General features: G+C 41.6%; 3 protein-coding genes and 1 long non-coding RNA gene across 5 annotated transcripts in view; 2 read left to right on the top strand and 2 right to left on the bottom strand.

Moving 5' to 3' along the window:
- The window catches only part of LOC146253231 (voltage-gated potassium channel KCNC1-like), a 33,274-nt gene extending 32,922 nt beyond the window's left edge, over positions 1–352 (top strand). Inside the window, exon 4 of the mRNA XM_084678531.1 lies at positions 198–352. Coding sequence (XP_084534657.1) covers positions 198–352 — 155 coding nt within the window. The remainder of the gene's footprint in view (positions 1–197) is intronic.
- A 12,086-nt stretch (positions 353–12,438) lies between these two features.
- On the bottom strand, positions 12,439–15,256 carry baxb (BCL2 associated X, apoptosis regulator b). 2 transcript variants are annotated; one of them, XM_084677062.1, is made up of 6 exons: positions 15,115–15,256; positions 14,026–14,056; positions 13,671–13,838; positions 13,355–13,499; positions 13,154–13,258; positions 12,439–13,015 (listed from the first exon to the last, which is right to left on the bottom strand). In XM_084677062.1, exons 1-6 carry the CDS (start codon positions 15,155–15,157, stop codon positions 12,872–12,874), a joined length of 636 nt encoding a protein of 211 aa, XP_084533188.1. In that variant the 5' UTR covers positions 15,158–15,256; the 3' UTR covers positions 12,439–12,871. The 2 variants fall into 2 exon arrangements, with proteins under 2 accessions (XP_084533188.1, XP_084533189.1); XM_084677063.1 differs by lacking the exon at positions 15,115–15,256 and adding an exon at positions 14,316–14,720 and having other exon boundaries at positions 12,440–13,015.
- aldh16a1 (aldehyde dehydrogenase 16 family, member A1) lies at positions 14,714–22,826 on the top strand. Its single transcript, XM_084677061.1, has 17 exons — positions 14,714–14,955; positions 16,003–16,102; positions 16,239–16,365; positions 16,675–16,832; positions 16,933–17,010; positions 17,196–17,383; positions 17,533–17,691; positions 17,780–17,938; positions 18,329–18,485; positions 18,760–18,835; positions 18,931–19,036; positions 19,137–19,270; positions 19,403–19,570; positions 20,612–20,816; positions 21,076–21,261; positions 21,363–21,488; positions 21,592–22,826. The coding sequence occupies exons 1-17, from the start codon at positions 14,854–14,856 to the stop codon at positions 21,748–21,750; spliced, it is 2,388 nt and encodes a 795-aa protein (XP_084533187.1). The 5' UTR covers positions 14,714–14,853; the 3' UTR covers positions 21,751–22,826.
- On the bottom strand, positions 17,041–18,312 carry LOC146253229 (uncharacterized). The gene is made up of 2 exons (XR_014731704.1): positions 17,773–18,312; positions 17,041–17,647 (listed from the first exon to the last, which is right to left on the bottom strand). It is a non-coding gene; the product is annotated as an uncharacterized LOC146253229 (long non-coding RNA).
- Positions 22,827–22,927: the final 101 nt, after the last annotated feature.

The raw sequence follows: 22,927 nt of genomic DNA, 5'->3' as shown, positions 1-22,927 counted from the left end.
CTTTTAAATTGTAAAAATCTGTATATCTGCCTATTTCTAACCCATGACACTTTTAATATACCATTTCCTGACATGGTCAAAATGTTGACATGTACATTCAACTCATGCAAAAACAATATTATTTTCATTTAAACTACAATCTCCACACCCTTATGACGCCTCTTTGCACCCTTTCATACGCTGGGTGACGTTTCCAGCGACAGGCTATGAGAAGTCTCGCAGCCTCAATAACATCTCCGGCATGACGGGGGCGCCCATGCGCCTCACCCCAATCACCAACTCTACCTTCGAGCCCTTCGAGCCCCCAGGAGCCCTACGCAGATGCCACTCCCCCATCCCCTCCATCTTGTAACCAAACCCTAACCCAGGAAGGTGTACAGAGGGGGTGACGAGAAAAAAACTCAAAAAGAGAGGCTTAACAAGTTCACGGAAATGAACACTGATACTGGTCCTGATGATAATGATAATGAACTGACCTGGCCTTTAGAGGCTAAGAAGAGTCTTTTGGTTAGAGAAGAAACGGGACACTTTGTATACTCCTTATGCCCTGCTGTATGATATCTTTACGTGCTACACTGATGCTTTACTAATCATTCATAGAAAATGTTTTTTTTTTTTTTTTCTTCAATAGAGGCTTGTGTAAAGTTTAGCAAAGCTGCCCAAAGTTGGGTTCAATGGTCTGGCATTTGCTTATAAATGATTTCTGAAGCATCTATGTTGGCATTACAAAGGGTTGTAAAAGGATTTATTGAGTCTGCATATATGTAATTAGTTTAAAGTGTATTAGGCATTATAAACTGAAAGGATAGGGTGTGATATCAAGAATGAGAATAGTATTATACCTACATTGACTAAAAACATATCATAGGCTGATGTTCATGTCCACAGCAATTTAATGCCTGATGATAAACAATGCACACAGACACACACTCACTAACACAAAACCTCACACACACACTTATACACACACACAAGCACACAAGCACCCTCACACACCTGCCTTACTAACAGGGATTTAGCATAGTCATAATTTAGTTAGTTTAGGCCTCCCTGTGCTATTTGCCTGTGTGTGCTGCACTTGCACTTAATAATAGGACTAACTTAGAGTAAGACCTGCTAGATATGAGACTTAATCTGACAGATGTCACTGAGCCTCAAATCCAAACCACACCGTAGACGGGTGAGGGTAATACTGTACTGTACTCAAACACAAAGATAAATATACATAATGCATGCCTTTACTAAGGAAAAAGACAAAAAATGGGGATGGGAGGACTAAGAAAAAATGATAAACATAATTTCAGATAAGACATAGTTAATTGTTTCAAAAGAAAAGGAGAAACCCAAAAGAATAGTCCTTAAGAAGCACCCACAAGAAGCCATAGTGGTTTATAATAGATCTCCTATAGAGCTTGGTTCACTGGACTGTTACATGTTTTAATGTGGACTGAAAATAGATTCTCTCTATTTTTTCTTTATATCACTCTCACACACCTCTCTATACAGTATATCTCTTTCGCACACACGCGCGCACACACACACACACACCTCACCTAGAGTATGTATGTCATAAAATGTACTTTAAGAGTTAGGGACAGAGTGCTCCACTGTTTATCCATGAGTGCTGTCATTATCATTATCATGACTGGTATCATCAGTGCCATATAGCAACCCCTCCTGAAGCTTCAGAGCAATACATAGACTGCTGAAAAACAAACGCCTTGAAGAAGAAATCCCAAATAACATGGAAGATCAGTCAGAAGTCATGATAACAGACTATTTTTGTAATGGTCAATGGAGAGGTCTACGTGTGTCACAAGGGAAGGGGGGGTAGGGTCTAAAGAACCTGATCATCCAATCTGGAAGTATGAAAAATAATTGGCCGTCCAATCAATGATCAGTAGTCCTCATCCCAGAACGTTGTTTTCGCACATCCCTGCTTACCTGCATCCCTCCTATGACAAGGAAGAAGGTTACCCCCACCTTTAGACCTACGATCAGCTTTCTCCCGTCCTTTACCAGCAGGGGAAAGCGTACAACATTTAACAAACAGTATGTTTGCCCTTAGTATGTTGCCCTAATGGACACTGAAATATCGAATGCAGGTGCATGAAACATAGCTTCTTACAATTTTTTTGTAGACATTGGTCTTCAGAAGTCTATATGTACACCTATGAAACTCAACCCACAACTTCGGTCCAGGGAAACATAACTTTTTTTCCAGACAATGCTCTGACCTGGCTACCCTCTGGGTCTCTCATCTTCATCAGTCTTCATCTTCCTCTTCTGCTTGACAATAACATCTCACCATCACCACTCTACTCACAGTGACTCCTATGATTTGGGCCTATAGCTAATACTTAAGTTTTTTCTTTTTTGTTCTTTTTTGTTGTTGTTTTGTTTTCTCTTTTTTTTCTTTTTTTGATCCTCGTGCCCCACCGTCCGACCTTCCCGTCCCTGCTGCTGGCCTTGGCTACTCGCTCATAGAAGCCACGGTGAACAGATGCTGGACTGACAGCCCGTGGTAGAAGAACAGAACAAAACACTATAACGAAAGAAAAAGGCAACATACATAAATAGAAATATGCCATGTATAAACACTATTATATTTGTATCTATGTATTTCTATGGAGATAAGCTGTACTTATGTATCTGGGCCATGCAGTGTGTAGCTATGTGTGTGTGTGTGTGTCTTCCCAGACATACATCTACCTCTAGAACCATGATGCAAGAGTGCCAACTCAGTGTGACTAACAACCAACCAACTCCTCTCTCCCTGTTCTCTGAAAGAGAGAAGAGGTAGAAAGCAAAGGGATAAACTGGAACAAATGTGTTCCCCTCTATTGAGGGTTTAGATCAGATAAAAGAGATCAAAACTATTAACCTTTTTTTTAAGATGTATTTTATTTTATGTTTTACTATTAATTAAAATGCAGATGATGCTGCCAGTAGCAACCATGCAAGGTCAATCAGTTGGAACTTATTTTTTGTATTCTCTAAGGTGATATATGTTGGTGGTTGATTTACAAAGAGTTTTTTATTTTTCTAATTCTCAATGTCACATTCTTTGCCAGATGCATATTTATTTGTCAATCATTAGCATACAATGCTACCATTATTTAGACATTACTTGTAATTATTACTGGTCTGATCCAGTTCTGTTCCTTGTAAAATGTCTGTTTGGTTTAATATCTGTTGGATCTCTGCACCTCTGCTCTGCCATCTATCACCTTTCTCTCTGGAGACTGATAGGCGGTTGAATAGGGAGAAGATGTAGCGCCTTTGATAGCGTTAGCTTCTAAAAATGCTACATTTTCTTTTGTTAGCAGTAGCTTCAGAAAGGTTGCATTCTCTAGTTAATAGTAGGGTAGCTGCACAGAGGCACTTTGATTAATGTTTGCAAGCTAGAAGGCGCACTCTGTTCAGGTTGTATTTGTCCTGATTAATAGGCAGTGTGCTTTCTAGAAAAGCTGTTAAGCTTCTGGGGATCAAACTACATGACTTCCCTAATTCATCTTTGCAAAAACAAAAGTTCTAACGAAAAGCTCAGGACAACTAGACACCCTTTGATACTTAATCTAGCATCAAACAGAATATCATTCACCTTTCAAAAGCTTTAGTATTAATATAACTTTGGTGACTTAGTTCCCAGCCTGCAATTACACATATCTACTTGTTGTAAGGGCATGGAAACAGCTTTCTTATGTGTGGGGCATAGGGAGGAAGATAATAGATGGCAGAAATTGACGGATGCTCAAGGTTGTGCTCAAGGTCAAATTCAATTTACATTCTGTCAACTCGGGAATTAAGTTTTATTCTGAATTTGCCTTCTGTGTTGACTGAGTAGAAATAGAATTGACCTTAGCACCGATGTGACACACAGAAACCTCTATATAAAATACCAAATGTATCTCATGTAATCTGCCCATTCCTCTCCCTCTCATCTCTCATGATCTGTACTATCGAGTTCATACAAGTTTTTAGAACACTCAATGGTCAAAGTGTTCTGTACAGTTGTTTTGATTAGCATGGGTTTCCATTGCAAGCAATAAGATATTTATATGTCTATGTCCATAATGAGTATGATTTGATAAGACTTCTAATTTTAACTCAAGCTCAATGAATGTGTATAGATTTAGACTAATAATGAAGTGTATATGAATGTGTATTTTGTATACACACTCATATGGACTGAAAGCATGCTCACAAAGAAAAAAGCCTTACTTCTCAAAGTTTTGTTTGAGGATTGAGGCACATACATATGCATGCTAAAATGCTACAATGCTATTGGGTGGGAGAGACCACTGATACTGTATTGGGGAGGGGGGGTGGGACAGTTTATTTTTCAAAAATAGAGGGGGTGGGGTGGGGGGGTATTATTGGTCTTGTATAGCTGCTTTCATAAGAGACAATATGATACTTATCAAGAATGATTATAGTTTATGATTTCTTTCTTTTTTTTTATCTTTTCACAGATAACTATTCGGAAAGCCCTGTGCTTATCAGATATATGCAAAAAGAAGCAGTAACTGTGAATTAACACTAAGAAAAGACAAATCCAACTTCTTCCACCTCCCTTTAATCCGTACAATTTTACCAATCCCCATTCCAACACGCGTCGAAAGCTTGCCTGTCATTCCACTATCAAATGTAATCGGCCCTCTCCAGCTCCACTCTCTAATGTTCATGTGTCAACCCATTCTGTCCTGTTCTGTTCTGAACCACATCCTCTCCCAAAACACACACACATCACCTCTGCTCCACCACACAGTTGCGTTACTAAGTTTGAGGGGTGGGCAAATCCAACCTGCGACATAACAAGTTTAACTTTTGAATTCTGAATGGCCTAATAACCTCATACATTGCACTGGCATCTGTAAATCCCTTCTGTCAAGAGGAACTTACAGAGGGCAAGCATAGTACTCATTGTGACAAAAACCAGTAGCATAACAATTTCTACTATGTGTGAGCAGTAGATCTGTAATAGTACTAATCCTATCCCAGGACAGTACAAATATCTATCCTACAAATCCTATCCTAGGACATTGCAAAACCACCCTTGGATGGCAGTAGTGTCACTTAATATGACCACTGTCCGAAACCTGACAATCCTGTCCCACCATCAGCAGCAGGGCAGGGCAGGGGAATTGTACTCCTTTCCCAGTAGGCAGTGGGGCAGTAGTTCAGGTGTTTTGTAGGTGGTGGTGTTGGGACAACATGGTCAAGGATGGAGGACTGAATTGGGAGAACAGTGGTGGTTGTAGACAAAACCACCTCTCTCCTTTCTTGCATGTTCCCCGTGTGTCATTCTCCCATGCACAACTCAGGTAACTCGCCTCTCTCTCTCTTTCTCTCTCTCACTCTCTCTCTCTCTCTCTCTCTCTCTCTCGCTCCCTTACAAGCGCTCTCTGTCTCAAAGGCTGTCTCTGTCTTGCACTGATTCTCACTGCTGTCAGTTTATTTGTGCTTCCAGAAAAGATACATTTCAAAACCTGGCAGAGAAAGTTGAAATCTCTGTCTTCTCTTTGTGCCTGCAAATATGTCCTGTGTCTGTGAACTCATTCCAAACAACGTCTGTATTCCTGTAACATGATTCTGAGGTGTCTTAAGTCTTCTAATTCCCCCCCCCCCCAACCATCTTCATTTTCTTCACCCCATCTGCTTCCCTTATTTGTCTCTGAGAACTACCATTTCTAACCCTTTGATTGCAAATGGAGCAAGAGAAATGGGGAACAGAAACTGTACTGTAAAATCTAAAATCTTCCCTAAAATGGATGACAAAGCACTAGGAATGACAGACGTGGACACATGAGAAGGAATCACTGAAAGATGTTGCACTTTGGGGAGACAATGTAAGAACTGTGTATTTAAAGTGGATTGTCAACAAACGTGAAGAACCATGAAATGGGGAACAGTTTGAAGAAAGAAAGAAACAAGCAAAATGTGTGGAGGAAGGAAGCACATCGCTTCTCAGTGTAAGACTGTGTGTTCTGTGTTCAGTGTGTGGTACATTCTGCTTCCTGTGCTGTAGGCTACGGAGCCCGTGGGCGTGTGTAACTGTGTTTGTGTTGCGTGTGTTTTGTGTTCTGTGCTTCGCTGTGTTTTCGTGTATCATTTTTTTTTCCTCCATGTTGCCTATGTGTAGGACACACCATCTGAGGTACTCTCAGCTCTTGGTCTGTATTTATAAGTCCTGGTGGGCTGCGGTTCTTCGGGTATAAACTCTTACTCAGCCATATCTGATGAAATAACTACCAGTCAATGAGAAGAGCTCTATGAATCACAAGGTGGATGTATGCCAGTAGACTTTGCAGCCCTCTAGGACTGAATCCTCCCACGCCAATATTGTATTGGTGTGTTTCAGTGGGTGGGTGTATGAGGGTATGTGCATGCGCGTGTGTGTATGTGCTTGTTTATACTGTAGTTTATATTGTGTTGCTTGTGTGTGTGTGTGTGTGTGTGTGTGTGTGTGTGTGTGTGTGTGTGTGTGTGTGTGTGTGTGTGTGTGTGTGTGTGTGTGCACATGTGCGCGCCAGTGTGTGTGTGTTCTTACAAGCTTCTTTGTATTTGTGAACTTGCATGCAGGGAGAGCTTTGCTAAAACATATATTATGTTGCCTTAAATGTTCATTGATAATTTAACAACAAGTTGTTTCATTTGACTCATCCATGTATATACGCATATGTAGCCATTTGCAAATGAAATGTATAAATTCCACTGAAATATCCTGTCCATGTAATCCATCTCACTTGCTGTTTGGTTTGATATTTGCACTGATTATTTTTCTTGTTCTCTCCCTTTCTTTCTTTACAGTGTTGAGTTTCTAAAATCCCCCTTTCTCTCTAAGAAGAGGAATTCTTAGGACACAATTCATCCAGCTATCCCTACTGGATTTACTATAGAACAAAAGGAGACAGAGAAATATATTAAGAGAGAAAAAAAGAGAGAGCGGTTGGAAAGATCACAGATGAACTGGAGGAAAAGAGACATCACACCTGAAGCATATGTTCCAGTGGACTCAAAGACACCAATGACTAAGCATGCCTTCTGTGACACAAACTTTAATGACAAGTCATATCATCCCTCCTCCATGGACAACCCCAAACCACACCCTGAAGATTAGCCAAACAAACATTATTGTAAGATTCTCCAGATGGAAAGAAAATAACAGCAAAATTACTTGAAACCCTTTACAACTTGGTTGTCATGTGGGTGTCATCATTAAGGCTCCTTAGATAATGTTTTTATGATCTCACGTGTATGGTACACGACCAGACAAAACATAAGACAACAAGACTATTGAACCTAATGTCACACAAATACTAGTTTGTGTGTGAACCAAGGGGGTATTTAAGTTTCCCCCTTCTGAAAACTCTATGCAAAGCTAGGGCTTATCCTCCCTGGTAGCCATGGCTGCTTCTGAACCAGGCTAGCTGGACAGCTGCTATAGCCTGGATAGCTTAGCCTTCCACAAGCATACAGCCACTGTAGGTGACATATCAGCCATGCCAATCTCACACACAGCTCACAGACTACTGACTTGCAAGCTCCTGTGGCTTGTGTTCATGACTGACTTTTCAGCTTGCCACAAAAAAAACAACCAATGGACAACTGTAAAGACAACATCTGGTTCCCTAGCTGCTCCAGGAGAATGTGTGTGCTGGCAAAAGGAGAGAGGGACTGCTAACAGAGAAGAGAACCTGTCCTCAGTACACCCAGGAAAAAAGGAAGAATCAGGAAAACTGAAATACAATTGCTCTCTCTCTCTTTCTTTCTTTCTTCTCTTCTCCTCTGTATCTCCTCCCAGCTGCATCTCAGCATTGCTACTCCTCTGTAGCAAACTGCATGGCATGAATGAAAAAAAAAAGAAACTAGAGAATACAAGAATGGAGAGAAGAAAAGAGTGAAGGAGAGAGATCAAAAAAGATGTTTTACACAAACATTCACAAAACATCAACATATATAAAACAATATTTTTTCAAACCGGTAGCAGAAAATAACAACAAACGGTGGACTGTGGTTTGAGAAGACAGATATATTAAAGGGTTCCCCTCCTTTCTTTGGAAGAGAGAATGGAGGGAGCTAAAGTTCTGAAGTCTTCTAGCGCCAAGCCTCTGGGGGGATGGAGATTAAGTGCAGGGATTCTGCAGCAATGGGTGAACTCTAAAAAGCGATTCTGGGAGATAAAAAAAGAGTAGAAATTGGAAAATGCATTTGTATTACTTTGTTTACCAGCATGACTATTCTGCATGACTACTTCTGCAAGCCCTGATCCCCCCAAACGAGGGCTAGGCATTGAAAAAAGGTACAAAATCAAGACGAAACTAAAAGATTCATGTTACATGCAACCGATTAAAAGAAGAGCAGGATTATATTTAAAAAAATCTATATTTTGTTTTTGAATAATAAAAAAGGAATTATTAAAAAAAACATATATATATATATATATATGATTGCAAGATACACAATGAACTATGTTTTCTTAGATATAAGATTCAAACCCCACTAAATCTACTGGAGATGAACAGTGCAAATATCTTCCCCTGATACTCCATGCTAATAGGCTACTACTACTCGGCCTACATCAATGACTGCTCTTCTCACTCAGCTCCTATGCTACTTCTTCTTCACCAACTCCCTCTCTTGTCATACTGTCCTGCTAGCGCCCCCTGATGCCAGTTTTGTGTGCCACCCTGGGTCCAGGCCACTGTCTCCCACAGCATCACTTTTAACTGGACTGACTATGAAGGATCTGTTATCTCCCCTCCTTTGACTGAAAGTGTAAGATGGCTGCTTTACCACAAGAGGGCATCACTGCGTGTTTGGGGTTAAGGCCCTTCAGTGAATACCTGATACAATTATTTCCTGTCAGATTTAATAGTCTGACCAATTACGTTCACATTTGTGAGAAAAGGAAATTGACAGATTAGTGAGACAGATACTTTTGAAGTGTAATAAAATGAATTATTACCCATGCAGTCTAACATTGTCTTGAGGTTAATCTAATTGAATAATGTATTACATTTAAATGGCTACTTAAGTGCTCATCCCAGAAAATGCCTAGCACTGCTCTGTCCTCAGTATGTGAGTGCTTCAAGTGCTAGTGCTGGTGATGCTCCATGATGAAGCAGCCATTTTAGTTCCAAGGGAAGGGAAGATACTTTGAACATTGCCATGGGGAAGGAACATGTTGGTCTCAAGCTAAATAGTTTCTCCTCTCCAGTCACACAGACAACTGTCCCACCCCTTATTGTGGTCTAACTGTTTGTATGGCCCATGGTAAATAATAATTATCATGATTACAGCTAAGATATTTGGCTTTGCCCATACATTAAGTTCTTAAGTATTGCTATTGTTAGGTCAGAAGTGTAATACTTTATTCTGGTAACATGATTCAAGAGAGTAGACATTTCATGGGAATCGAAATGGGGAATTAAAATGATTTCATATGACATACAGTATACACTTGCTCTCAGCCTAATACATTGTCCTTACTAGAGTCATTACTGTGGTACATCACGGGCACAGGAGAAAACTATTTTGAGTGTGACACTATTTCCTGTTTCTTTGGCAAGTGAAAATCAACATATGTGTTATTTTTTTGAGCCATCTACATGCCCTGATTCAGTATCTCTTCTTTATAATATGAGTTTGTTGTTTTTACTGGTGGCACCAGAGAACCGGTCCTAGGTGTTGGTCTATGTTGGGGTGTGGGGGGCTTATCACTCCTGGTGCCCCAAGGTCTGAACCTGGTTTCTAGTCTCTGGAGATGCTCTGGTGCTGCAGTGTCCCAGCAGGGTTCGTCTCAGGGGTAGCATTCACTCTACCAGTGAAGATATACTGAAGGTATGTGTGGTCTGTCTGATGGCAGATTTTGATACAGTTGTCACTGCTTACTTATTTATGTTCAGTTGCACCTATTGTATTGTTGTTGGTTGTGTTCACTTGCCAAAATATTTTTTTTTCATACAATTACAAGGTTCCAGTAATGCTGTAGCAGGCTACTTGATTTAGGACTGAGCAACTACCTATGCAAAACTTGGACTGTAACATACATGTGATATAGATGTGTTTCATCATGCAAAGGAGACTGGTGTGTTGTGTGGACGATGGATTAGGATGAACCTTCATATCTATAACATGGTGTATTGTTTACTAGAGCAAAGGTGGGGAGGGATTTAAACAGGAGCTTCCTGAAAATCTGGAGCAGTGCCTCATGGTATATGCACACACATTTATCATATGGTCTACTGGATCTCCATCCTCTTTCTCTTATTTGATTTACTCTCCTTTTCAGCACTCCCTTTCCCTTTTTCTTGCCCCTCTCTCTCTCACGCTCCTCTCCACACTATTTGCAATGGCAAGCTTGATATCAAAATTAATTATTTGAAATCATTTGTAAATGATACGTATACATAGTCACAGGTGAGGATGCATTTGTAAAATGCATATATATTTTATACTGGAAGGGACGTCTATTGTTAGAGAGTTTGAAAGAGAAATGAAGGGTTTGTAATGCAAGGTGAATGGAAAGAGAATAGAATGGCACCATTGGCGTAGGCAATGCTAAGAGACTAGTCATTGGATAGAGACTAGTCATTGGATATCAATCCCCCATTCAAATTCTCATAGCACAATCCACACGGACATGCATACATAAAAAGTATGAATTATTTTGCATAAAATACAAGGGGTTTCAATGTCCGAGCAATTAATTGTTTCCAAACTCTCTCTTTGAAAAGGTGACTTCCTGGGCCAATTCAGTGCAGGTGTGTGTGCGTGCGTGTGTGTGTATGCGTGTGTGTGTGTGTGTGATGGTGCTACAGGGACCCACATCACAGTAAGGGAGGGGGATATATTATTCTGAGCTAGCTAGGAGAGGAATGACATCTGAGCCCTCACCACTCACATATCTTTACTTGAAACCCAAATACCAAACATATCAAAAATAGGAGCCGGGTAAAGCCTGAACACCATCACACCATCTCATCCCTTCTGCATCTTTTCTCTAATCCTCCTCTCTTTAGCCCTCTATGTTCCCCCCCCCCTCCCCCCTTCACAATATTTTGAGGAAGAAGCTCTTTTGCATCCTTGTTCTTGTGTTTTTCTATCATATTGTTTGAAGTTGAATTCTAATGCATGCGTGGGAATAAAAAGACTTAACTTATCTTTGAATGGCCAGAATGAGGTGACCCTCTTCATTCAGAAATCTCTGTCTTCCTCTCTCACTCTTGTCAGTCAGTGGTGAAAGGGACAATGAGGAATACACATACTGCAACAAATATTTAATAAAAACAGAACAAAAAAAGAATTATTTTTCTATAGTCTGTTTTTTGGGGGTTATTTTCTGTGGCTGTTCTATTTGTGATTTTTTTTTTTTACTTAGTGAGTTACTTTAGTGACGTCACGAATGGACACTGGTAAACAGGGATGTTGTTAAGAAGAAAATGTAGTGAAATAGACTCAGTTTCATGAGTTATGTATCTAGTTTGCTAACCTGTACAATTGTCTGGGATATCCTCATATTGTAGTTGTACGGTAAATCTATCTTTCTGTTAATCCCAATATTCAGTAAGTTATTCAGTAATATTTACATTGTAGCTGCTCATAAATGTACAGTATGTCACCCATGATGTCGATCACAAATGTTTGTCTGAAATTATTTTGGGGTGCATTTGCATTTTAAGTTAGCTATTACTGAGCCATAACAGCATTTTATTGCTGGTTTATGTGTCACAGGTTCTCCATTTGAACGTACATTGCACTACTAACCCTAATGCAGCTAAAGTAACTATAGGTCTTCCTACCATAGAGGCTAGTTTGTTAAAAGTCACTTGTTCCTCTGTGACCACATCAATGCTGAAAGTGTACATATGCTACCATGCCACTTCCCTTACAGGAGAATGAGAGTGAAGACAGAGAAAGGGGAGGAGAGGGTTACTACAATATCAATGAATGGGGTTTATGCTATAAATACTGATGCTGGATAAATTTTAATGTCATAATACAAAAAAGTAGAAAAAAAAATCAAGAACTGTAAAAAAAAAATTTCAATGGAATGTTTATTATTTACTTTTTATATTTTTGAAACATGTAAAGAAAAAAGATGAATAAACAGTCATAATTTACTAAAGTTTGTGAAAAAGAGACTTAAACTATTATTACGAGTATGAAGGTTTGAACGTGAATGCTGATTTACCTTACCTGAGCAACACTTCTCCGAAACCGATAGGAAAATAAACAAGAATAATAAAATGATGAAAAACTCACAAAATTACTGGGTAGACAAACAAATCAAATTTAAAGAGAAAACATCAAAAAGGTAATAAAAAATATTAAAAGCTTATGCCAAAATTTTCAATGTGTGTCCCGTGCATTTTTTAATTGAATAATTCAGTTGGAGTGGATGTGTGATTTTGTATGTGAAGAAGTTACAGGCTTTTATTAATATTGTCTTGCAAACTTTATTTCATTAAAGTATTACTATATCAACACTGGTCCACTTATAACACATGATCTCCCTTTTTCCAAATACAATATTTAATTATTGTTCATTTTTAAATGTATTCAAAGTTATCACATTTCCAATGAAAATAAATTAATGCTTTACTTACACAGACACATTACCTGCTTAGAAACAACAATTGTTTCAAATTGAACATTTATGAAAATAACGTCTGCACACTTGTATTCACGGCCTGGCATATAATACACCCAAAAATGAGTTCCCTGATGTAATTTATGGCATGTGTTAATGGGCAATGGTCACAGTAAATCATGTTTACTGTACATAGTTCATCCTGAGATACATTACTCGTGCTGTGGTTTAAGTGCGTAAACATAAATGAGGGTTGTGCATACAGCATGTGCTTCAAGTTCTTTTTCCTACTGTCCAGGTGATTAAACTGCCCACTGCAATGCCCACAAGAAATATGAGGAGGAATCTTTGAGATTTTGTGGTCATAGACGACATCCTCTCCACCTGACAACGAGCCAGGTCTGAGAAACTGTTGATCTGGAAGAGGAAAGAGAAACTTTGGTTTTACTTTTAATTTAGCCTACTCATTTATATAAACTTACAGGTATCCTATTTGGATGAGTCACTGGCTTGACCTGGACAATACTGCAGAATAATTTCATGCAACTCATTTACCCATCCTCCATGCTGTTGGACCCAACTCAGCAGTTTGCTCCTGAAGTAATCCACTGTCCATTTCAGGATGTCTAACACTAATGGAGAGAGATGAGCCTCCACCATCTGAGAATTGGATGAAGATTTACAGATTTAACACAAATAAATAGAGATCCATCTCAGGAAAATGTACAAATTCAGAGCAGTAGCTGAAACAAATACCTTCACAGCCATCCTCCCTGCCACATAGAACAGCACAGCAATCCTCTCCCAAGTGATTTTACCATCTTCAAACACCAGCTTCACCATCTGCCAGTAGTTTTTCTGGTTGGACTCTTCTCCCGAGGCCAGCAAACCGTCTATGGCACTGGACAGGTAAATGGTGAAGAAGTAGAGGAGAAATTAGATCCAACAAATTGGCACACAATGATCATATGATCACACACAAAGGTTCAGGTAACCAAATGGAGGTTAGCTTTCAGCAACCTTAATGGACTCTCTGAAATGGGTAAAAAAGTGTGGAGAGCTGGGGACTAACTCTTTCAACTCTTGGTCATCCTTGACCTTGTCACCAATGATCCGGACCATTGTTGCCAGCTGGACAACCATCTTCTGCTCCTCCTCATTCTGTACTTCTGGTGTCTCTGATAGTGAAAGGGGCACTGCTTCTTCTAAAGAGACTTCCTTTAACTGTTCCTGAAACACCCTGGAGGCAAGACAGATTTCTGAAAGTGTTGACTGTACGACATAATATCTATATCATTTCTGGTAACCTATCCTCTGACACTTCTAATAAACGAGGGTAGTGCCTGTATATGTATGTAGGCCTAATCTAAAAGTGAAACGAAAGTTCCTGAAAAGGCCTAGTGTTGGTGTATGTATATGAAACTTACTCTTTGATCAAGGCCTCTCCTATTCGTTCATCTGTTGAATGAGCAAAACGAATTGAGCTAACATTAAGCTTTTTTTGTCAGAATGTGTCAGCGATATAATATCACATTTAAACCGGATTAAGGACTTAATTTCCAATCGTTTAGACCAGTATAGGCTAATGGGCAGCAGCTACAATGCAAATACTGTCAATCATGTTTTCACAACACAAAGTTTGAGTTTAATTTGACACTTTGTTTTACAGACAGAAAAAGACAATCTTTAAAGCAAATATATAGTTTAAATGAAATACCTGACGTCCTTTCACAAGCCATCGAGAATCCAAACAGAAGCCTGTGGCTACCTACAGTGTAAAGTTACTGTAGCCTACCGTAAATTACTGGTACTAAAAGACCAGCAAGCTGGACTAATGAGCGCAGATGAACTTGAGAAAGTTTATAAAACTATGCCCGTCCGTGTTCTATTCAATCAAAGCATATTCGGTATCTCAATTTAGTAAAATATGTATAATCTGGAAGAATGGACAGCTAAACCTGGCACTTCCTAGTTTTGTAACTAATGTAGTTCTACACGAGTACATCTAATATATTGTCTTCATCACTTTAGGGCCGTGCATTTGGCGCATGCGTCTGTAAATGTGTCCACCCACAAAATGTGTCCGGGTTCTACTTCAAGTATCATTCTTCGATACTGCTTTGCTGCACGTATTGTCTTCTGCATCTTCCGAGGGAACATAGTTCCCATCTAACACATTGTTGGATAGAATTCTTAGCTGATCTTGCATTCCGTCCAGTGGATTTCGACCGTGTTGTAGGGAAGATATTACTTATATGTTATATTGTATTATGGCAGGTAGTACCAACAAGACAGTGCACGATATCTTTCAAACCATGGAGTACGGACCAACGAATACCAGCACTGCCACCGCACAGGTAGCTAACCAGCTTGATTTGTTTCTATAAAGTTGTAGTTTTCAGTACAATAGCTTGCTAGCAATCGGGCATTCATGCCTACAACGAATGTACTCTAGCTAACAACTTAAAAGGTATGGCCATGTGAAGTACATTACTCAGTAATAATGTGAAACTCACAAGGCAAACATGTGACTTGACGAGACTGTCTTCTCTGGGTCATTGAATAGTTAGTCTCTGTCTTCAGTCGCTGGAGTACTTTTCTGAGTAAAGTTCAGACTTAACCTAAACTGCAGACGTGGGGAGTTGTAAGAATGTGCACCTAAATGTGTACCTTGCCCCCACTGTGTCAATAGATAGTGTTCTACCCTCTACAAGCAATTATTTTATTGGTTCCTCTGGTTTGGAGGTGTATGGCCCCTTAGCCAATGGAATGTGAGCAAACTATCAGAGTAAGCCAAATTTGTATGAAGAGTTTTAAACTTTAAGAACATGTTAACTAGGCATGCTGTTGGGTTTAGTTCTAGTAAATAGGCTTACCTCATTATGAATTTCTATCAAACTGGCAACAATGATCCTGCAACACTGCAATAAAGACAATGCACGGCCCAATTGAGCAAAGTAGTTGTAGTTTTAGTAAGGCTGGAGGATCTCCCTCCAGCCCCCTCAGTCTGAGGGCTCAGCCTTCCACTGCTCTCCTTTCCCAGGGAGGCGCTCCGTCTGCGTGGGGTAGGAGCTACTCTGGAGGGCTCACCCTTTCCTGAGTGTAACTGACAACAAGCTGTTGTCAAAGCTGCATTTGGTTCTAACTACTTCGATTTTCTCTTTAGATATAAAATATTTTATTGTTACTGTCCAACCATTTCATGTTATTTGATTTGGCAAATAAGCAGTAATACAGCTTGAGTGTATGTATTAATTAAACACTAGATGGCCTTATTGACCACTGAATGTAATTAACTACATAGAGCACAATGAGTAGAACCGTTTTCTTTTCTTCTTTTTTTTACTGAATGAAATGTAAAATTACGAAATGAAAATCTCTGACCCTGGCCTCGGTTTTCCCAGGCTTGGCTAGAGCACCGCTCCCGTGCCCTCGACCTCTTCATCGATGGGAAGTTTGTCCGTCCTGCAGACAGACAGACACGCAGTGTGGCTGGTTCCTCAGGTAGGCTAGCTACCAGAACTCCAGTTGCTTCACAAGAAACCCAGTTGTCTACATTCTGTCACCATTAATGCAAGCTGTTTGTACATTCTGTCTCACCACCTCTCTTTCTCCCTGTCTCACTCTCCCCCTCCCCCAGGAGAGACTGTGTGCAGTACAGTGTGTGCAGTACAGGAAGATGTATCCCTGTCTGCATCCTCTGCTGCCAGTGGCTTCAAATACTGGAGCGTACTAACCTGCCACCAAAGGGCCAAGGTCTTGCTCAGGTAGGAAACGTATTGTGGCAGCACCAGAGAGAGGAGGCCCTCCCAGCACCAGGGACAGCGGCCCAAACCGCCTCATGGTCAGGCTGTGCAGGGTCCCTTAAAGCGGTTTCCCGCTTCTCGGTCTGCAAAGGTCCCACAATCAGTGGCCTGGTGCACACAAGCTCAGCTGACAGGGCTCAGAGGAGGAGAGAGGCAAGAACCGGTTGCCGATGCAAGTATCGCCGGCCATTCACTTACGTTTCTCTTGTGTGTGTGTGTGTGTGTGTGTGTGCGCGTGTGTGTGCGCGCGCGCGTGTGTGTGTCTTCCAGTTTGGTGAGTGGCCTACAGAGACACGGACAGTGTCTGTCAGAGCTGTGTGATCTGTCTCAGTGTCCCAGTTCCCCCTCCACACTGGTTAGACTGGCCCAGTACTATGCCAGCTGGGCCCAGCTTAGAGACACACTTATGCCTGACTGGACCCCCTGCGGTAAGTTTATGTGTGTGTGTGTGTGTGTGTGTATGTTTGTAAAATGTAGACCAAAACATGTCAGGAGTCAATATAAATGTACTTTTTTTCTGTGTTTCAGGTGTGGTGGCAGTGGTTGTCTCCGATGACTGTTCTCTCTACTCTCTTATGCTCAAAGTATTACCAGCACTGGCCATGGGTATGCCACACACACACAAACACATATCAATAAAATATATATATTTTAAAATGATATTATCATCATGAGCAAGGCAATATGTCACATGTCGGAGCACATGCAGGACACTTTTAACACTTTGAAAGTTGTCTTTCCATTGTCAACGTTTTTTCAAAGTTTTAGAAAACAACATGTCTGTTTCCTAGGCAACACCGTGGTGTTGATCCCTGGATTAGGAACTTCCCCTTCTGCTCTCCTGTTGGCCCAGCTATTTGTTGAGGCGGGACTTCCTGCTGGGGTGCTGAATGTGGTGACAGGAAGTAATGCGTCCCTGGGGGCCAGTTTAGCCCAGGATCCGAACATCAGCTATGTTACCTACAGTGGCAACAAGCAGGTGAGGGGGGTCGTGATATGGGGGTCGTTTTTATGTACAATTTAATTTCATACAATTTAAAATATGTGTTTATATCAAATACATCCTTTCTCTGTTTTTCCATCTTCCATCTTTTTCCATCTCTTTTTTTCTTTCTCTCATTCTTTCAGGATGGAGAGATGCTGTGTAAAGCCACAGCCGGGATGGGTGTGCCGGTCTCTCTCTCTCTCTCCCTTGGCGCCACCTGTCCCTTCATCATCTTTGAGTCCGCGGACATCGATAGCGCTGTGGATGGAGTGATGGACATAGCTTTTAAAAAGAAGAAAGATGTAAGTCGAGACTCATCCATCGATTGAATGGTCACTGGTGTATGTATTAACATTCTGACCGAATAATTGAACGCAACCCACCCCACAGTGCCAGTGGCTGCTGTGTGTTCAGGAGCCAGTGTGGGACAACGTGGTGGCTCGTCTGAAGCTGCGTTTAGGACGGATGAAGTGTGTCGCTCTCAACACTGAGGCAGAGAGAGGCCTGGTGGAGAATGCAGTACATGAGGCTCAACAGCAGGGGGCAACAGTAAGTCACTACTGTGTCGCAGACAGGAATAGACCACAGAAGAGTGTGCAAACCAATGGTTCTCTGAAAGTTCCTGTGAACACATTTATAAGATTATCTAACCTGAAACAGAGATCCCCAGACTGTCCTTTCTGTTGTTCCACAGTACACAAGTAGCACGTGTCAAACTGAGATTTTTGAGCAGTAACATTGTGAGGCAGTGAGTTGTTGCTGTCCAAGCAAAATGTACACACTTCCCACATTAGCTACTTGATATGTCTTGTTTTACAAAGACTTGAAAAGACACACACACATTGCTGCAGTGAGTATGTAGCAGCCTTTAGCTTATGTGTTGAGCCCCAACACAACACCACCTGGGTGTACCTAACTCCACTCTCTCACCCCTGGCAGCTAATCCAGGCTTCCCCAGTGCCCCCCTCAGGTGCCCTCTACCCCCCTACGGTGCTGTGCGGGATTGCCCCCTCCTGTTCCTGCGTGGTGACTCCTCCCCCCGGACCCCTGCTACCCCTTCTCTCCTTCAGAAGCCACTCCGAGGGCGTAACCCTGGGTAACTAAACAGGCTCCATGTCTACTGATCAATGAGACATAGCTCACATAGGATTAGGACTTATTTATTATGGTTTTAGATGATTAATTATAGGCCGCTAGGAAACCATCAGAAGGAGCAGGGCCAAAGACTTCCGATGTGCCTGTACTTGTTATAAATGGTAATAAACTTGAACGTGACACATGCTCCTGTTGTAGGTAGCAGCAGTTACGTTGAAGGTAGTGTCCATAAAAGCGAGCGCTGATCAAATGTCGTGCTTCCTGGATGTGAATAGGGAACCACAGCCCTCACGGCCAGGCTGCTTCTCTCTGGACTGAAGACCTCACGCTGGCCCTGGAGGCTGCCAAGAGGTGCCCGTCTCTTTCCCTTCCGTCCACACTCTCCTATCTGCCGATGGGTCCAAAGTCCCCCTGTGTTAACCCCCTGTCTCCCTCATATCTGCCAGCCTGTCTGTCGGGTGCGTGTGGGTGAACTCTCACTCCGTGGCGGACCCGTCACTGCCCGTCTCCGGACACAAGGACAGTGGCACCTGCACCGACGGAGGGAAGGAGGTACGGACGGCCCTCTCGGACGGCCACGTGCGCCGGATGTTCTGGTTTGTTCGATCCCAAGTGAGACTGCGGATTTGAGCCCTCTCCTCCTGTTTTCCAGGGTCTGTTTCAGTTCCTGCGGCCTTCGTCCTCCTCTTGTCCTCTAGGTCGTTCCTCCCCGGCCTCTGTCGATTACAGCAAGTTTGGGACGGAGGCCTCCGCAGCTGTCATTCCTGATGCGTCTGATCCTTCTAGGTGTGTATGTGCGCGCAGGTGCGTGTGTTGTGAGTACTACACACGTGTGCAGGTCTGTATAACTGTCTAAATGTGTGTGTGCTGTCATTTTTCTCTCTCTGGCTCTCTCTCTCTCTATTCTCTGTCCTATAGTGTTCCTTCCTCCTATCTCCAGTTGGTGGGGGGTAAGCAGTGCAAGGCTGTGTCTGGCAGTAGTATGTCAGTGCTGGCACCAGATGGCGCTGTGCTTGCCTACTGTCCCGATGGCGGGAGGAAGGACGTGCGCAACGCAGTGGAGGCAGCCATTAAAGTTCAACCTGGGTGAGCTCAGGCTCGAGCCTCAGTTTCTCTGTCAGGCTGTGGTTGTGATGAAGAAAGTGTTTTGTCCGTCTCTTCATAAACGGAGTGACTAAGTTCAGTTGAGTTCTGGATTTTAATAAGTATTTATCAATCTGCAGATTGGGGGGGGGAAACCAGACCTCTGACAATAAATGACAACACAACACCAGGCTTTGTACTCAATCATGTCTCTCTCAGCTCTGAAGGCCGGAGGACCATCTTTTATAGGGCACAAGAATGTAAACATAGATAGTGACAGTCAGGCAGTAATGACGTTACAACAGTCTCAGAGAAAGAGATTCACAGCTCCCAACACATGACCACTCTCAGACTAGAGAGTTCATAGTTGGAGCTCTCCTTGTAGTCATGACAAGGAAAAACATTTAGCCAGTACTTTCTCCTGATCTCGAACATCTATTAACCCTGACACAGACACAATCTACTCTTATTAATAGCAAGCTTACATGAGAACATACTAACTAGTATCCAATGACTAGTTCTATTGATTAGTGAATAATGTAAGCACACAGGAAATCGCAATTTCTTCCACAGTTGTACAGCATACTTCCTTTAAGGGGCTTACACATTACAATAAATGTGCTTTTCGCTCACCGCAAGGTAGGGAGCACAGCATACTTGGTGTCACTGTGTGTGCCCGGCATAGCAACATACCTAATTCACTGATGGTATAATATAACATATTACATGATATGTTTTAACGTTGTCTTAAACAGTTTGGGGAGCTTTGAAGGGAACATTTTGAGTATTTTTTCCTGTATTGCATGTGCCACTTCTGGCTATGTCACGTACAACTGTCACCTCATTGGTTGCATTTTGAAAGGCCAGTGGCAACCACGGTCAAAGTTAAAAAATTGTCATTTCAAGCCGTGCCCCCCACTAAGGGTAGTGGTTCCACAGTTAAGCGGCAACGATCTCCCCATACAACAAAAGACACACTGTGTAGAACGATTTTAATGCTTATCATTTGTCACACGATTTCCTGTTATGACTTTTTCCTCTCAGCTGGATGAAGAAAAGCCCTGCTGCACGTGCTCAGTCTCTCTACTCTCTAGCTGATGGCCTCGAGCAGAGGAAGCGGGAAATGACTGCATCCCTCCGCTCCCAAACTGGCTTCTCATTGGAGGAGGCAGAAAAGGAGGTGGAGCTCAGCATAGCCCGGCTCTGTGACTGGGCAGCTCGTTGTGACAAGGAAAGAGGAGGAGCTCTGGTGAGGCTTTAAAGTCGGAAATGAACCGATGCTGGAAATATGATGACGGAGGATTTAATGGTTTATCAGGTCACCTCCATATGTTTTCTCAACCCACCACTATTGTAAGCTCAAACTATAATGTTTACTAACACTACCTTCAACTGTAGTTTGATATTGTTAAGTAGGGTGAAACTTCAGAATGGTCATTTTGTTTACATTCATGATCACGTACACAACTCACTTCTACAGCATCATGAGTATCTCTTTCTGTCCCTAGCTCCTCCCCCAATCAGGCTCCGCCCTTTCCTTCCCAGAGGCTCTAGGAGTGGTGGGCATTGTTCTTCCTGACTCAAGTCCCCTCCTCTCTCTTGTGTCTCTGCTGGGAGCATCTGTCGCCATGGGAAATGCAGTTGTCATGGTGCCTAGTCAGAAATACCCTTTGCCTGCCCTTGAGTTCATTCAGGTGTGTTTATTAGTTGGAATTGAATTCGGGTGTGTGTGGGGGTGGGCGTGTGGGTGTGTCTGAGTGTAAACTTCCATATTTTACTCTCTCTTCTCTTTTAGGTTCTTCATTCCTCTGACCTTCCAGGAGGCTTAGTCAACATCATAACAGGAAGAGGAGATCAGCTGACTCAGGCTCTCGCCAACCACAGTGTGATTAAATCTGTATGGTACTGGGGCAGTCACGAGGTATTATAAATCTTTTCAGACGTACACATACAAAAGATTACACACACCTTTACCCAGTGAACTGCAAGTATAAAGTTGTCCTCTGTCTCACTCAAAAACCCAGGGTTGTCAGTATCTGCAGTACACCTGCTCCAGCCCCCTAAAGACCCTGTGGCTACACAGCCAGGAGAGGGAGAACTGGACTTCCCCTCATCCCTCGCTCCTGGAGGAGATGTGGAGGCAGGCTGTCCAGTGGAAGAGTGTTTGGATCCCTACTGCATAGCAAAATTAAATGAGTGAAAAAGAAGTAGCTACCTTGAATCCTGCTCAGGTTCTAACAAAAAGTAGTCCATTACATCCTCCCTTCTGCCAATGGAGTTTCTTTTGTTTTCACACAAAGGCACATTGGGATAAGGTGTTGATTAGGGATTCAGGGATGCAGAGGGGGATTATGCATGGAAGTCAGAGAGGAAGAAAATATTTTAATATGGTGACTTTAAGGAAAATAATTAGGGTTCGGTTTTAAACAAAATATAGAAGGATGAAATATTTAAAGATGTATGTGAAGGTAAACACTCTTAGCACATAAACTCACTCAGATCATATGTTTTGGGTCAATACTTTTTCTTTTCTTTGCCGACGTTGCGTTTGACCTATAATCTTTAAAAAGATTGATCTATAGTCAGCCATTTCCTCATATCACAAAGGACTGTAGACAGACATTTGGGGATAAATACAAGATACATTGAGATATTTGTTATTATATATTTGCCATTTCATGCAGATACACTGTGCGTGGAATTTGCTTCTGTTAACATACATAACAGCTTTGGAGTCCTTACCGTTTGACCATAGGGTTAGTCACCATTATTTATTGATAATAGGGTATTCCATCCAGTTGTAACATTGTTTACTCATTCGATATGATGCAACTCTGTAGTGTTAACATTCCAGTAATGGAACTTTGACTGATGCTGTTTCAGAACAGTGTCTTTATGTTGATCTAAGTACACCTATTTACACTTTTGAAAGTACACTACTGTATATGATAAGAATGAGAAAATACCAATATAGTGATAATCTTGAAAATATCAAATAAACAGATGACAATGTCTATGCCAATATTGATGACCTGGCTGGTGTGAAATATATTGCCTCTACTGCAAAAACAGCCTTAAAGCTTCATTTCCAGCATCAGGCCTCATCTTCAACATAATATGAACTTAGAGGCTTAAAACAGGAAACAATTGGAGCTAGAGTTTATCGAAACCCTGTGGACCTTATTTGGAATTATGTGATTAGTGTTCACATTTTATAATAAAACTTTTGAAATTGTGATTAAAATCACTTTTAGTATGATGCTGTTTCAAAGTTGTGTACTTAAAGAGATTCAAAACATTACCATGTGTAGGCTACTCACTAGTAAATTACCTTTTTCTAGAAACCCAGAGATACAATAG

The sequence above is a fragment of the Hypomesus nipponensis genome, chromosome 17 (assembly GCF_054491055.1).
Source record: "Hypomesus nipponensis isolate SF chromosome 17, ASM5449105v1, whole genome shotgun sequence".
In the NCBI taxonomy this organism is placed as follows: domain Eukaryota; kingdom Metazoa; phylum Chordata; class Actinopteri; order Osmeriformes; family Osmeridae; genus Hypomesus; species Hypomesus nipponensis.
The sequence above is the reverse complement of the archived record's forward strand: the minus strand, read 5'-3'. Positions and strand labels throughout refer to the sequence as shown.